Source organism: Sphaeramia orbicularis, chromosome 1, assembly GCF_902148855.1.
Source record: "Sphaeramia orbicularis chromosome 1, fSphaOr1.1, whole genome shotgun sequence".
In the NCBI taxonomy this organism is placed as follows: domain Eukaryota; kingdom Metazoa; phylum Chordata; class Actinopteri; order Kurtiformes; family Apogonidae; genus Sphaeramia; species Sphaeramia orbicularis.
Window position 1 is genome coordinate 54,939,150 of NC_043957.1, and position 15,492 is coordinate 54,954,641.

The 15,492-nt window shown below is 39.6% G+C and overlaps 1 protein-coding gene across 1 annotated transcript; it reads right to left on the bottom strand.

The window, feature by feature from the left end:
* Positions 1–880: 880 nt before the first annotated feature.
* LOC115424846 (neoverrucotoxin subunit alpha-like) lies at positions 881–8,555 on the bottom strand. Its single transcript, XM_030142248.1, has 5 exons — positions 8,468–8,555; positions 8,256–8,299; positions 8,070–8,163; positions 2,550–4,034; positions 881–1,671 (listed from the first exon to the last, which is right to left on the bottom strand). Exons 3-5 carry the CDS (start codon positions 8,152–8,154, stop codon positions 1,142–1,144), a joined length of 2,100 nt encoding a protein of 699 aa, XP_029998108.1. The 5' UTR covers positions 8,155–8,163; positions 8,256–8,299; positions 8,468–8,555; the 3' UTR covers positions 881–1,141.
* Positions 8,556–15,492: the final 6,937 nt, after the last annotated feature.

The window sequence follows — 15,492 nt, forward strand, 5'->3', positions numbered from 1 at the left end:
AGAAAAGAAGAAAACAATCAAATCCATGAGAAACTCCAAAAAGGTTCAAACAGATTAGATTCAAAGTAACACGTTTCCAAACACAACAACTTATTATTAGTTTGTAAAAACAAGGAGGAGGAAGTTTTACACAGAAACATAATTAGTTCAACGTTTATGAAACCCAGTTTATGGAGTTTTCAGATGTTATTTCACTGACATGTTTCTATTTTTAACCCTGTAAAGACTGAACCATTGAACCATTGACAGAAAATTACAATTCTATGAAACTGGAGCCTTTATTGGTCCTTCTGAACAACCCCCAATGTTGTTGTTTTTTTTTTTTTCAAATATCAATTTCCATGTATGAGTTTCAGCTTTGTATCATATTTGATGCATCAGGTCTCAATGCTCAAGTATTATTTTTGAACAAACAAAAATAGAACATGAACATGTCTAATAAATGGTTAATTCCTTTTCTAAATGGTCCCAGTTCTTCCTCATTAATGACAGTCTGTAGTGTCACTGGAAAGGCCTCTGATAAATGAACTCCTCCCCCTGGTGGATTTTATGTGTATTACATGTATCTAATTGTATACATCAGGTTTTTAAAGACAAAAAATTTCACACTGATGATGTAGAGGGCTTCAGAACTCATGGGTCAAATATGATACGTTTGGTGTTAAAGGGTTAAGAAATAAATTTCCGACTAAATAGTTTTGGAGAAGAAGATGTTTGAAGAAATTGTTAATGAAGACAAAGATTACAAAGATGGTTATGAAGATGGTTATGAAGACGGCTACGAAGACGGTTACAAAGACAGTTACGAAGATGGTTATGAAGATGGTTATGAAGACGGTGAGGAAGATGGTTATAAAGACAGTTACAAAGATGGTTACGAAGACGGTTATGAAAATGTTTTGAAGATGGTGAGGAAGACGGTTACGAAGACAGTGAGGAAGATGGTTATGAAGACGGTTACGAAGACGGTTATGAAGACGGTGAGGAAGACGGCGCCTCTACATCAGCTCATGTCCTATCATCAGATGAGCTAAAAACCATCTAAATCTGAATCAGCACCGGTCTAAACTCCAGCCGTTTTAACCACGCCCACTTCTGTGATGCTTTTCTGCAGCGAAAAACAGCAAATGAAAGTGTACGTTTAGTTAAAAGGGCGGAGGGTGATGTAGCTGGACTCTTTAGAAGCCCAGAAGGCAGCGAACAGAGGCTCAGTGAAGGTGTCGTGGAAGGTGTGGAGGTGGGTGAGGGTGTTGAAGGTCACTTTGTAGAAGGACACCGTCCCCGCAGGCCAGTCCAGGAACACACCGATGCGTCTGAGGTCATTAGAAGGAACGGACAGTTTCTGCTCTTTAACGTGACTGTAGTTGTACGACCCATATCTGCGGGCGAAGGACCAGGACTTGGGATCGTAGATGAGGCTGCCGTCAGTTCTGTCCAGGCTTTTATACGCCACAGCGACGCCGATGTCGTCATCGCTGCCGTTGCTCCAGTCCACCTCCCAGTAATGGCGCCCGCTAAGCTTCTCCCTGCACATGACCTGATAGAATGCTGTAAACCTGTCGGGGTGTTGAGGATACGAATTCTCGCCTTCACACGTCACTGTCTTGTTTCCATCGGACAGACGAAGTCTCCACTGAACCGAATTCGGGTCCAGGGTGAGATCAGAGAAATCTGATGGAGAAACAACAACACAACCTGTTATCAGTGTCTACAAGTGTGACCTCTGACCCCCAACAACACCCTGACCCTGTTCACATCCACAAAACTGAACAAACCTGAGAAAAATAATGACAAAGGGAACAAAAAAACAACAAAAATGGAATGAAATAATGAATAAAATGAGCAGAACCAAACGAAAGGTGAATAAAGTATTGAAATAATGAAAACCAAAGAAAAACTGAATAAAGTAATGAATAAAATGAGCAAAACAGATCAAATATTGAATAAAATAATGAAAAAAAAAACAAAACTGAACAAAAATTTAATAGTGAATAAAATGAACAAAACTGAACAAAAATGGAATAAAATGATTTTAAAAAATGAGCAAAAATGTAATAAAATCATGAATAAAATGAACAACCCCAAACATGAGCTGAAGACAATAACAGGAAGTTTGATTCTACGTCACTACGTACGAACTCTGGTTTGTGGAATTATCAGATTACTATTGAACATGTAAACAGTCTGATCTGTTTAATCACATAACAGCAGTAATCTGATTATATTAAAGACAATAACAGACTGAAACGTCTAAACCAGGTGTCTGTAGGTTCTTGTTTGTCCAGGTCATCATTCTTCTCACTTCAACTGGACTGGTTTAGTTCTTTCAAAAATGTTTTGATGAAACATTTTCAAAAGAACTAAAGTAGTCCAGTTGAACTGAGAAGAACTACCAAGAAGTCTAAACCAGGGTTTATGGATTATCCTATTTCTGAAGTGCCTGTAAACGCATCACATCTGATTGTCATAATGATCTGACTTGGATTTTTACGGTCAACATAAACTCATTCACATGGTTCTCATTCATCGTTCAGTCATCTGTCACTTACACCAGATGAAGTCGTTTCTGTCGGTGACCGTCGTCACCTTGGGCGGATCCGGTCTGGTGAAGTCCTCGTTGACCAGGTTTCCTTCTTTGTAGTGGTAGACGGTGGCTCCTTTGTATTTGGGGTTCTCTAAGACGGTGATCAGGAACTTGACTCTGCTGGCGGATTGCAGCTGTTTCGCCAGATCTCCGAACTCTTTGGCTTTTGTCCTGATTGCGCTCCTCACTTCCTGGGACGAGTACCACTGGTTCTGTGACAGCGGACTGGTTTTGGCCGGATCTGCCTCCTGCCATTTGAGGTTGTTGGCCATGGTGTGGAGGTAGGGGTCATCCTCTTGGACTGAGGTGAAGACAAAGCACAGGGCGTGGTCCACACCTGCAGCCACGGCCTCTCGTTCCAACTCCAGGTGATTGGCGGCGATCTTCACGTTGGTTCCATTGATGATATCCACGCACGACTGAATGACAGTGACTTCGTGCTCTTTATTTTCCATCCACTTCCTTAAGTTTTCGTCGCTGAATGGGGACTTTTCTCTGTTGTCCAAGAGTTTTTCCATTGCGGCAGCGTCTTCTAGACCCTCTCGGATGGCGGGAAACTTCTTCTCCATGGTGCCTTGAATGCTCATGGTGTACTCACGGCATAGTTTTTGGAAAGTGCTCAAATTTTTCTCAAGTTGAGGGAGTTTCCCGACCACTTTCTCCACCATGGAGTCATTGCACCTCATTCTGATTTCCTTCAGACTCTCCAGAGTGTTTTCGGCTTTCCACAGGAGTCCAGAGCTGATCTCACCCCTCAGCTTGATTGCTTTTAGGTTGAACTTGTCCAGTGGTGTCAGCCAGACCTTCAGGGGGATAGAGTTGGACCCGTTGGCTTCCAACAGCTTGGGCAGCTCCACATAGGTCTTCACTGCATCTTCAAAGGTTGCAGGGTTGGTTTCAAGAATGAAGTCACCATAGAACTTGCAGGACATGTCTTTGGCCAGAGCTTGTTCGTTTTCGTTCAGGCTCATACTGACGTGTCCCCCAACACTGAAGGATGGGATCAAGTTCACCATTGCTTTCATGCCGACCTCAACTTCCTGAAGGCTGCTGGTGTTTACGTTTTGGCTGTCGAACACAAAGAAGGCGTTGGCGCCATACAGGATACCAGTGACCACATGAGTTGCGGAACCTTTTTCGGTGAATCTTTCTTGCAGTTTGCTCATGGCTTTGTCGTGGGTCATGGTCAGCTGCTCGAAGTGGGTGGTGGCGTGGTACTGAAGGGTAACTCGGCTCTGGTTCTTGAATTGCTTGTGGTCATTCAGAAACTTGGCAGAACCTCCAACTTCGATCATACCACCCAAGAAACTGGCCTTCAGACCGGCTTGAATGTCCAGGAGAGAAGATTTCGAGTCGATGGTGTCAGAGGTCATGATGTGATAGCTGCTGCTGCTCTGGGATTTGCGAGTCGTGAAGTCTTTGAGAGTTTGTTTGTCCCACAATGTCAGTCCTGAAGGAAATAGAAGACACAATGTCTCAGTACAAGTCCAACTTTGATCTGCTGTGGTTTTCTTCAGAAAATATCCAGGTTCTTGTCTCATTCATTTACTAATTTCATCAAAAAACTGAACGTCTTCCTCAAAATAATATTGACATTATCTGCATCCACAAATGAAAGATTTCAAATCATGCTGATAGAATACACCTTGTTCTTTCCATAGACATCTGAGAATGCTCAGTTCAAGCCCCGCCCTCTGTAGAATGGGGGGTCAAACACAGAGCAGTGACTCACTATAAAAACAGACGGTTTGGGTTTTTTTTTTGTTTTGTTTTTTTTTACTGTTTTCTTTGTATGGGTTTTTTTTTTTTTTCGGGGGGGGGGGGGGGTTAATATCAAATACCACAGTAGCCCTGTTTTTTGATGCAACAAGATGTTCCAAGCACCCCTGTGTAATTTTTTTTTTTTTTATTTTCATCCAGCTGCCCCCCCACCACCACCCCGAAAATTTAATTTTTAACTCTGAAAATCACAATTTTCACAGCTTTTCCACTCTTTTGTCCAGTGCAATGTATAAATATGTTTGTGATGGGCAATTTAATGATCTTATGCCATATTGTATCGTAAGAGTACTTTGTACCATGAAAATTCTAATGTCAAGGTCATGTTGTAGGTTAAAGGTCACCAAATTGTCTAGTTTTTTCAAAAATTCATACCATTCCAACAATTTATCAAATATGTCCTAAGTTCTCTTCCCTGTCTCTTCCTTGTGGGACCCCCCCAAGGTCTTTGGCCCTTTCAAAGACACATTAAAGGCTAAATAATACAACATGTACATTCCATTTGAATTTGCCGCCATTAGTGTGGCGGGAAACACTAGCACACATTTTGGTGGGAATCACTAACACTTCATTCATTTTCTGAACCCGCTTTATCCTCACTAGGTCACTTGGAGTCTATCCCAGCTACTTATGGGTGAAGGCGGGGTACACCCTGGACATGTGACCAGTTCATCACAGGACTGAACGTATAGAGACAAACAATCACTGTCACATTCCCACCTATGGGTGATTTAGATAAACCCATTAACTTATCAGTGCATGTGTTTGGATGGTGGGAGGAGCCAGAGTACCTGGAGAACATGCAAACTCCACACAGAAAGGTCCCACCCCCATCGACTAGTGTTGGAATCCAACCCAGGACCTTCTGTCTGTGAGGCACCAGTGTTATCCACTGCACCACTGTGTCCACAACGGGACATATTCATGTAAATGTCAATCATATGAAACTACCGTTCGTTCTCTTTGACATGTCTATATGGAGAATACATTGAGCAAATAGTTGTGTTTAATGTGTCTTATTGAATGGAAGTTGTTTGTGGTCAGTAGATGTGTTATGAGGAGAGAACCTGAGCCCAACATTTGGAAGAATCCACATTAACTGCTTAATTCCATCAAATATGCATTGTTGACCATTTGGGTGACCTTTGACCTATAATTTGACCTTGACTCTACACCTCTTGTAGTGCAAAGCACTCTTAAGACATGACATGTCTCACAAAAAAAACATTTAAGGGCCCAGCATGAGCATAGTGCTACATTGTACTTTATCAAAAGTAAAGAAGGTTTGAAAGTTGTCAAAAACCCCACGTTTTCAGGGTTGAAAAATAAATTTTCGGGGTAGGGGGGATCAGATTTGAATCTGAAAATTTTCCTGAAATAAGTCACCCCCCTCCCGCCTATTTTTAGGCCCAACCTGAGTAACGCTGGCGCAGGGCCTATTGAGTCTGCAGTGGGCGCATGGGGGCGAAATCGCCAGTGATGCGGTCGCCTTTCGCAACTGTCGCCGCTGTCACACTTATTCACATTCACAGCAGTGAGACCTTTAAGAACATGTACATGACATGTGCACAAACCACATATTTACACCTGCTTAGAATGAATGGGAGTCAATGGGCCACGCCCAGTCGGGGTCAGTCATGTGTGTTTGAGTGCACGACACGACATCTGAGCCCACGGAGACGTGGGGAACCTCGAGAGCTTTCAAATAAGGCCAAATATGTGGTTGCCACAAAAACAGATATATTGTTCTTGCTCAGATTATTAGTATATTTTTTTTCCTTCTGCTATGCTTTGAGCTCAAATTTGACCCCCTAAACATTCACAAAAACTCACCAAATTTTGCCAAAAATTCAGAAGTGCACAACATTGAATTTAAATATAGGTTTCATAGATGCCGGTAAAGAAATGTTGCGACAGAGCCCCCTTGAAAAGTGGAAATACATTACGCATGGAGCATGTAGATGTTAAACAGAAGAGGCCCCAGGATGGACCCTTGTGGAACCCCACATGGAATTCTTGTCTGCTCAGATGTAAAGTTAGCTAATGACACAAAGTACTTCCTGTTCTCTAACTAAGTCTTGAACCAGTTCAGTACAGGGCCAAACAGACCCACCCAGATCTCCAGTCATTTCAGTAATACAATGTGGTCAACTGTATCAGACGCAGCACTGAGGTCCAGTCGAACTAACACTGATATGTTTCCATTGTCTGTATTCATTCATCACTTTGGTCAGAGCAGTCTCAGTACTGTTTAGTCCAAACCTGTCAAACCTCAGTTCTTCTCTTTGTCTTTTTTCTGTAATTCCACCTGTTTTGAATCAGGGCTCAGGAGTTAAAGGGTTACCATATGAACTTTTACCTGCAGTCAGTACTCAGGGGTTAAAGGGTTAATATGTGAACCTTTACCTGCAGTCAGTAATCAGGGGTTAAAGGGTTAATATGTGAACCTTTACCTGCAGTCAGTACTCAGGGGTTAAAGGGTTAATATTAATATATGAACCTTTACCTGCAGTCAGTACTCAGGGGTTAAAGGGTTAATATGTGAACCTTTACCTGCAGTCAGTACTCAGGAGTTAAAGGGTTAATATATGAACCTCTACCTGCAGTCAGGACTCAGGGGTTAAAGGGTTAATATTAATATATGACCCTTTACCTGCAGTCAGTACTCAGGGGTTAAAGGGTTAATATGTGAACCTTTACCTGCAGTCAGTACTCAGGGGTTAAAGGGTTAATATGTGAACCTTTACCTGCAGTCAGTACTCAGGGGTTAAAGGGTTAATATGTGAACCTTTACCTGCAGTCAGTGCTCAGGGGTTAAAGGGTTAATATGTGAACCTTTACCTGCAGTCAGTGCTCAGGGGTTAAAGGGTTAATATTAATATATGAACCTTTACCTGCAGTCAGTACTCAGGGGTTAAAGGGTTAATATGTGAACCTTTACCTGCAGTCAGTACTCAGGAGTTAAAGGGTTAATATATGAACCTCTACCTGCAGTCAGGACTCAGGGGTTAAAGGGTTAATATTAATATATGACCCTTTACCTGCAGTCAGTACTCAGGGGTTAAAGGGTTAATATGTGAACCTTTACCTGCAGTCAGTACTCAGGGGTTAAAGGGTTAATATGTGAACCTTTACCTGCAGTCAGTACTCAGGGGTTAAAGGGTTAATATGTGAACCTTTACCTGCAGTCAGTGCTCAGGGGTTAAAGGGTTAATATGTGAACCTTTACCTGCAGTCAGTGCTCAGGGGTTAAAGGGTTAATATGTGAACCTTTACCTGCAGTCAGTGCTCAGGGGTTAAAGGGTTAATATGTGAACCTTTACCTGCAGTCAGTACTCAGGGGTTAAAGGGTTAATATTAATATATGAACCCTTACCTGCAGTCAGTACTCAGGAGTTAAAGGGTTAATATATGAACCTCTACCTGCAGTCAGGACTCAGGGGTTAAATGGTTAATATATGAACCTTTACCTGCAGTCAGTACTCAGGAGTTAAAGGGTTAAAATGTGAACCTTTACCTGCAGTCAGTACTCAGGGGTTAAAGGGTTAATATGTGAACCTCTACCTGCAGTCAGTACTCAGGGGTTAAAGGGTTAATATGTGAACCTCTACCTGCAGTCAGTACTCAGGGGTTAAAAGGTTAATATATGAGCCTCTACCTGCAGTCAGTACTCAGGGGTTACAGGGTTAAACATGATCAGACTGACCTGGGATGAGCTTATCCATCCTCGCATCATAAAACATCCCGAGGGTGAAAGGTCGACCCAGGGCGGCCACTTCCATCTGATCCATGTCTACAGCCTGTTTGAAAGAACACAGTCAAACACAGGGTTAAAAACATGGACACGCCCTCAATAATCCTGTAAAAGTCAGTGAAGTGCTGGTGTTCTCACCTGGTGAAGGTGTGTTTAGTCGGTCGGTTCTTCAGGGAGTCTTTCTGGAGAACAGTGAGACACCAACGCAGATGAAACACACCTATTTATAACAGGAACCGTCTGACTCCGCCTACCAACATGCAAATGGTGCATCTGCAAAGTTTCCTGTAACTGTCTGGATGGAACAGAACGGGTCCCAACAGATTCTACAAACAGATTCAGTCACTCACCTCATGTTATTTGATATTAAACCTGGAAGCTTCATCTTCTACTGTGTTTGGAGCCAAACACTGACACAACCCTGGCCCAGAACCAGATCAGTTCGATCAGTTTAATGAAAGAGGCAGGAACACAGTTCACTAGGATCTAAAGTGGATCAGAACCAGTAAAATAACAACATAATAATCCAAATTCTGCTTCTTTTATTGTGAAAAAAGTCCAATTATAACCTGAACCATCATGTTTAACCTGTGAAACTTTGATTATTTCAAGATGGCTGCTGCTGCAGTTCCCCTGAGCAGAGTCCCTCTGCAATCCTTTGAAATCCTATAGAAAATAAACTTTTTTTTTTGCCAAATCCATAGTAATATTGGTGGTATGGTACCATCTCATTTTCATTTCTTTGGATATTTTTTGAAAATTTTGTGGTTTTTTGGAACCAAGAGATTGTTGAAGACCTGGGACCACATGGGTTTTGTTTGGACACAGAGCATCTTGTAAGTCTACCCAGAAGAACTTTCTTTTTTTCTTTGTTTTTACTTTTGTGATTTTCTTTGAAAGAGATGGCAATGACAATTAAAAAACTAGCAGAGGAACTAGAAGAGATCAAAAAATCTCTCAATTTTATGACTGAGGAGATCAGCAAAGTGGTGAAACAGCAGGTCAACCTCATGGCCCTAATGGAAGAGGTTCGTGAGCTGAGGACTACAATCAAGTTAAGAGATGAGAAAATTGACAGGCTGGAACAAAGAACTGATGACTTGGAGCAGTACTCCCATGCTGATGACCTTATAATCACTGGGCTGGCTACCAAACACCGCAGTTACGCCAGAGTTTTAGCCAGTGACCAATGTGGGGAGAACGCACCACCAGAGGAACTGCACACTCTAGAACAACTGATCCAATTCATGAACATTAAGAACATTTACATGGAGAGTCAACAAATCTCAGCTTGTCACATTCTTACACACAAGGATAAAACAAACACCTACCATTTGGGTCAAGTTTGTTAACAGGAAACATAAAGTTGAAATGATGAGACAGGCAAAGAAGCTTAAAGGGAGTGGGGTGTATGTCAATGAGCACCTGACAAAGAAAAATGCTGTGATAGCTAGAAACTGCCGTCTTCTTAGAAAACAGAACAAAATCCATTCCACATGGTCCGCCTGAACAAGCCAAGGGGGTTGTGATACAGAATCTGAAAGAGCTGGATCAGTATAGTTGATGATGTTTGTTGGAAGATGTCTGGGGAATGTGGCTTGCTCTAACTTGCAATCACTTTCTGTTGAATGCCAATTGAAGACTCACTGCTCTGTTGAAGAAGATGAGGGTAGTGCTCTCCTTGGATATGAAAACTCCCAAGTTAAAAATGTAAATAAGGAGCTACATTTTTTCAGTTTAACTGAACATAAATCATTTAGTTTTGAAAACAGTGTTGATCCTGAGGAAAATCTCTATCAATCAATCAATCAATCTTTATTTATATTTTCATACATTAACGGTGTAGCACAAAGTGCTTTACATATAAGTTTAAAATCAGTACCGACCACCCACCCACACACACACACACACACACACACACACACACACACACACACACACATGCACACACACATACACACACATACATACATATACACACATACACACACAAACACACCTACATACATATACACACATACATACATACACACACACACATACACACAAACATACGGACACACACATACACACAGACACACATACATACACACACACATACATGCACACCGACACACAAACGTACACACACATACAAACACGTACACACACACACACATTTACACACACTCATACACAGACACACACAGAGAAACACACCCACACACATTCACACACACATACACACATACACACACATACATACATATACACACATACACACACACGCACACACCTACATACATATACACACATACACACCTATATACATATACACACACATACATACACATACACACACAGACACATACATACACACACACAAACACGCACAAACACACATACAAACACATGCACACATACATACACACAAACACACACATACACAAACACAGATACACATACATACATACATACATACATTCACAAACACACACATACACACAAACACACATACACACACATACACACACAGAGTCCACTCCCTTTTTATTTTATAGATTTCGACTCATTCTAATAACAAACATATTTGACACAGAGTTAATGGTTCATCTCAGGCAACTTCATTATTATTATTTTATAAACAGTAGCTGTTCTCAGTGCTGTTACTATAAAACCTACGTATCACTGATCGTCTGTAAACACTGGTGACATTAAAGAAATCGTTGGTTCCATATAGACATCATCTGTTCCTGTTCCTAACTGTTAGTCCAGTCCAGTTTTCATCCTAACAACATCTGGAAACTAAGCATATTTGAGTGATTTACAAAGAAAGGGTTTGTGAAATGAATGTAAAATAAATGAATCTAAGACACAGTTCTGTAACAGGATGTGAGTTATAGTTTTTTAAGAAAAAGAAAAAGAAATCATTAAAAAAAATACAGAAAATAAAATGGGAGCTGTGTGTCTCCTCATTTTTATTTTTTCCCCCCTAACTTTATTGAAAATATGTGTCAACAAAACATCAAGAAATTTTGAACAAACATCAAGATGTCGAAAGGAAAAACAGAACAAATAACAATTAACATAAATTAACACAGACTTACAGACACAAAGAAGAATAGACAAATAATAATCGTAATAATAATGACATAAAATATAAATATATAATAATAATAGTAACATGAGCTATAATAATAATTACATAAAATATAGATATCTAATAATAATAATAATAATAATAATAATAATAATAATAATACATCAGAGAGTGAATTCAGTCCAATTTAAAGAATTCTTATAAACTGTCAGAGTGTTTGTGCTTTTCTTGTTGAAGATAAATTCAAGTGATTGAAAATATTTTTCAAACTTAATAAAAAAAAAAAAAGTTAAAATTTGGGCGTGGTTTGTCGTATTTACTTTTGTGTGTCTGAAATTTTCCAAATGAAATGATAAAATTATTAAATTCTCAATTACCTATGTTATGTTTGAAATATACAAGTACATTTTCAGATGTTATACTTATATTGTGTCTCCTCATGGCCTTCAGACCCAGATGACGATGATAATGATGTCACTTCCTGTTGAACATGTGACATATGGATTTTTTTTTTTATTTTATTTTATTTTTTTTAGAGGCGGGTCTTGTGTTCAGGTAACAGCACAGACTAAAAACCCAGAGACAACAGTAAACAACTTTAATTAAAATAGAATTAATGTCTGACGGAAACAAATGTTTAAAGTTACGTTTACATTTAGAAACAAAAGAAAACCAAAGGATTTCTGCAGATTCTGACACATTTTTATGATCATGTTTGATGGTAAATTTGTAAAGTTTAGTGCTAGACAGTAAACATGAAAGCCTTTTAAAAGTTCTGTGTGTGACCTCACTGCACAAAAGAGCTAAGGAATGCTGAGGCCAGGTATAACAAAAATTAAGTTATACCAAATTTATGCAGCAATCAAGTCTCCCCCAGCGGTCTAAATTATTTCCCCTGGGAACTGAGGAAGCAGCACATTCTTTCTCTATTCTCACTCCCACTGCAGTCAAAACATCTTCCATGGTCAAGACAACAGTGGCTGAACTGATAAGGACTGATAAGACTGATAAGACTGAAGGTTATGGACAGAGCGAACCCACTGGTGTCTCTTATCTTAGCACACACATTCCACAATTCTTACACAGCTCATGCATCTCCCACCCCCCCCCACCCCCCACTTGGCGTCTGCTGTCGGCCTTATTATTCACACTGTCCCCCGAATCCCTTTAAATCCATGAAAAAATTCCAGCATGTGTCCACGTGTACTGTGTGTAAACTGTATGATGTCTTATACTTGTGCTTTGCATTATTCTGTCAAGATTTATGGCGCCGGGGATGCCGGCAGCCTGTTACGTCTTGTGCTGTTACTGTAACAAAGTAATTTCCCCATTGTGTGGATCAATAAAGTAAGTCTAAGTCTAAGTCTATTTTTTTTATAGTGTTTTTAATTATCAAATGCCTCCGTTGGTTTCTTGTGACACATTTAGATGTTAAAGTGACAGTAAGTGCTTATTATTAGTTTGTGTTTCCATTACAAACAGTTTTAATTTACACTTAATTAGTTTTAGCTACAGTTTAATTAATCCAACAGGCTCATAAAAAATGTTATAATTGACCTTTTTTTTTGTTTGTTTTTGTTTTGCTCTTCCACTGTTCTACACTTTATTGTAATTGATTTTCCTCTCATTGAATGTATTCAGTCTTCCAAACTTTAATCAGATGAATGTAAACCAAAGTTCTGTTTATCTGATGTTTTCAATCTACCTGCAGATGAGAAACTGTTATTTCACATGTATATTATTTATCCAGTAGATGTGCGAATGTTCCAGTACGTACAACCTGTAAACTGTATTTTCATGTCCAGACTTCAACCCCTTCTATCTTGTAACGGTGGGTCGCCGTTGCGTCCGGTCACCGTTACGTTTTATATTAATGATATTAGTATATTGTATAGCTAATGTAGTAAAGCATGAAGAAATAAGACACACATTCTGGTTAAATATGTTTTATTGGTTAATTGTATTGTTTGGAGGGTGATTCGGAGGTGAGCAGGTCCAGCGAGGGAGGGTGAGCCGTGTGTGCGGCGGTCCTCTTTTGCCGGGCGTGCGTAGGCGCCTGTGTATGACAAGTGTGTGCATAGTGAATTATTAAAGGTGAATAACAACAGTAGATTACTTTAAAGTTAAGGTATTGTTACTTTTTTTTAGAATATAATAAGACGCCAACTTACCTGCATGTGGGCTTCCGTTTCGTCCGGCCAAAGGATTCCCTGGGGGGCTGGGATGCTATTTAAAGGTTCCGGGAGGGGAGCGCACATGGGGTGGTTGAAGGAGGGGTGTTCTGGTGGTGGGATAAATGTAAATATGTATATACGTGTTTGTATAATGGTGTTTTGTATATTTGATTTGTCTTAATCTTTGTAAATAAAATGTATTTTATGAGTTTGTGGTGTTTTTAAAATTAGAAAAAAAGTGCTGTTTGATAGGATAGGTTAATTGTGTTTCCCCTGTGGAAAAAATGGTTTAGTTGAGTCACATGCACAGTGTTTTTTGTATGTATAGGGGGTCATTTTAGTGTTGGATGTGGTTGGTGAAGGTTGTGTTTCTTTGACACGCTTAAGAAAAATAAAGAAGATTGATTTTTTTACTACCATCCTGGGTTTATGCTCCTTTTGAAACGCGCCTTGACCGATCGGGCTATCACATATCTTTAACCCTTTCATTCACAGTGGTCACTCTGGTGGACAGTTATTCTACAGCTGGTCTCTTATTTATTCATGGGCTTGGTTATTTTAGTTCCAAACATCCATCTTTAACCCTTACAGACCCAAGCGTCCACCTTTAACCCATAAAGACCGCTTTTGGTGAATTCATTCCAGGCTGGTATGTTCAACTGGACTCTTTTAGAGATTATTTAGATCACTTTGTTTGTCCTTTGCCACTTTAATACTGAGTGAATTAGATTTGACATGTCAGAAAAATTAGTGGAAAACCTGCTGTTTGGGTGTGATTAAATCTATAAAGAGGGTGAATATGACAGCCACCCTGGCTTACGGCCATACCACCCTGGACACGCCAAAACTTGTCTGATCCCAGAAGCAGGATCAGGCCTGGTCAGTACTTGGACAGGAGACTGCCTTGGGAACAGCTCATGACCCCCCCCCCCAAGTACCTATTGCTCAACCTGGGATCGATCAAAACAGTGATGGGATTGGATGCCTCCATCTGGTGGTAAATCAAGTTGCTGCAAAAAGGAAAAATAAATTCCTCCACTGTGGTTGAAGGCTATGTAGGCCAATTTCAATGATCTCTTTTCATACACATATTTATTCACATTCTGTTACTGATATAATTTCTGTTTTGTTTTATTTACCTAGATGGAACGGATAAGATTTCATCTGTCATTGATAAGATTCAATTTGTATTCTGAATATGGTGTTGGCCTATGTATTAAATCATTTACACATGTATAATACATTCTAGGAAAAAATACATTATCTGACAAATTGGTGGAGCAAATAAAGATATAGCTAATCCAAAATGCACAGTTGACTGAGATATAATGTAGATGTTAGAAATGGAAAAAGATGGAATTTGTCGATTAAACAAGCTTTATTTATAAAAATATGCAAACATGTTTACACATTAAAAATCTGAAATCTGAAATAAACATTTTTATATGATCACTTTATAAAAAAAATTCAAACGCATGATGATGGTACTAAGTAATAGTACACAATTTTACAAAGTTCACTTTTAAAGCAGAGCAAGTGCATTTCCAGCTGTAAAAAGTGCAGTTGAGAAGAAACCTCTTACATATTCAGAGCAGCAGGTACACTAGAATACAGAGGTTGCATTTGAGAAATGCGTGGCATCGAAAAATCACTACAGAGCATTTGAAGATGTGAAAACACAACCGTCTACATCAACAAAACACAGTGCAATAACATAGACATACAAGGGATTGTTAACAAGTTATAAGTTAGTTTTGATACGCGTATCATGAGTATGTGCAGACATAAAAGAAAATTACACACAGTACAATAAATTAGGGTCCTCCATTGTACTTGTGTCAGTATGTGCAGACATGAAAGTACAACTTGTACGTAGTTTACATCAATTAAACAGTAAAATAAATTAGACCACATAAGGGTTTGTGAACAAGTTATAAGTCAGTTTTGACATGCGTGACATGAAAAAAAAAACAAAAAAAAAACAAAACAATTGAGTAAGTGCAGACATGAAAATATAACTTGTATGCAGTGTACATCAGTAAAACATAGTGCAATAAAATAGACCACACAAGGGTTTGTAAACAAGTTATAAGTCAGTTTTGTTGTGGTTTAGGATTAGCGT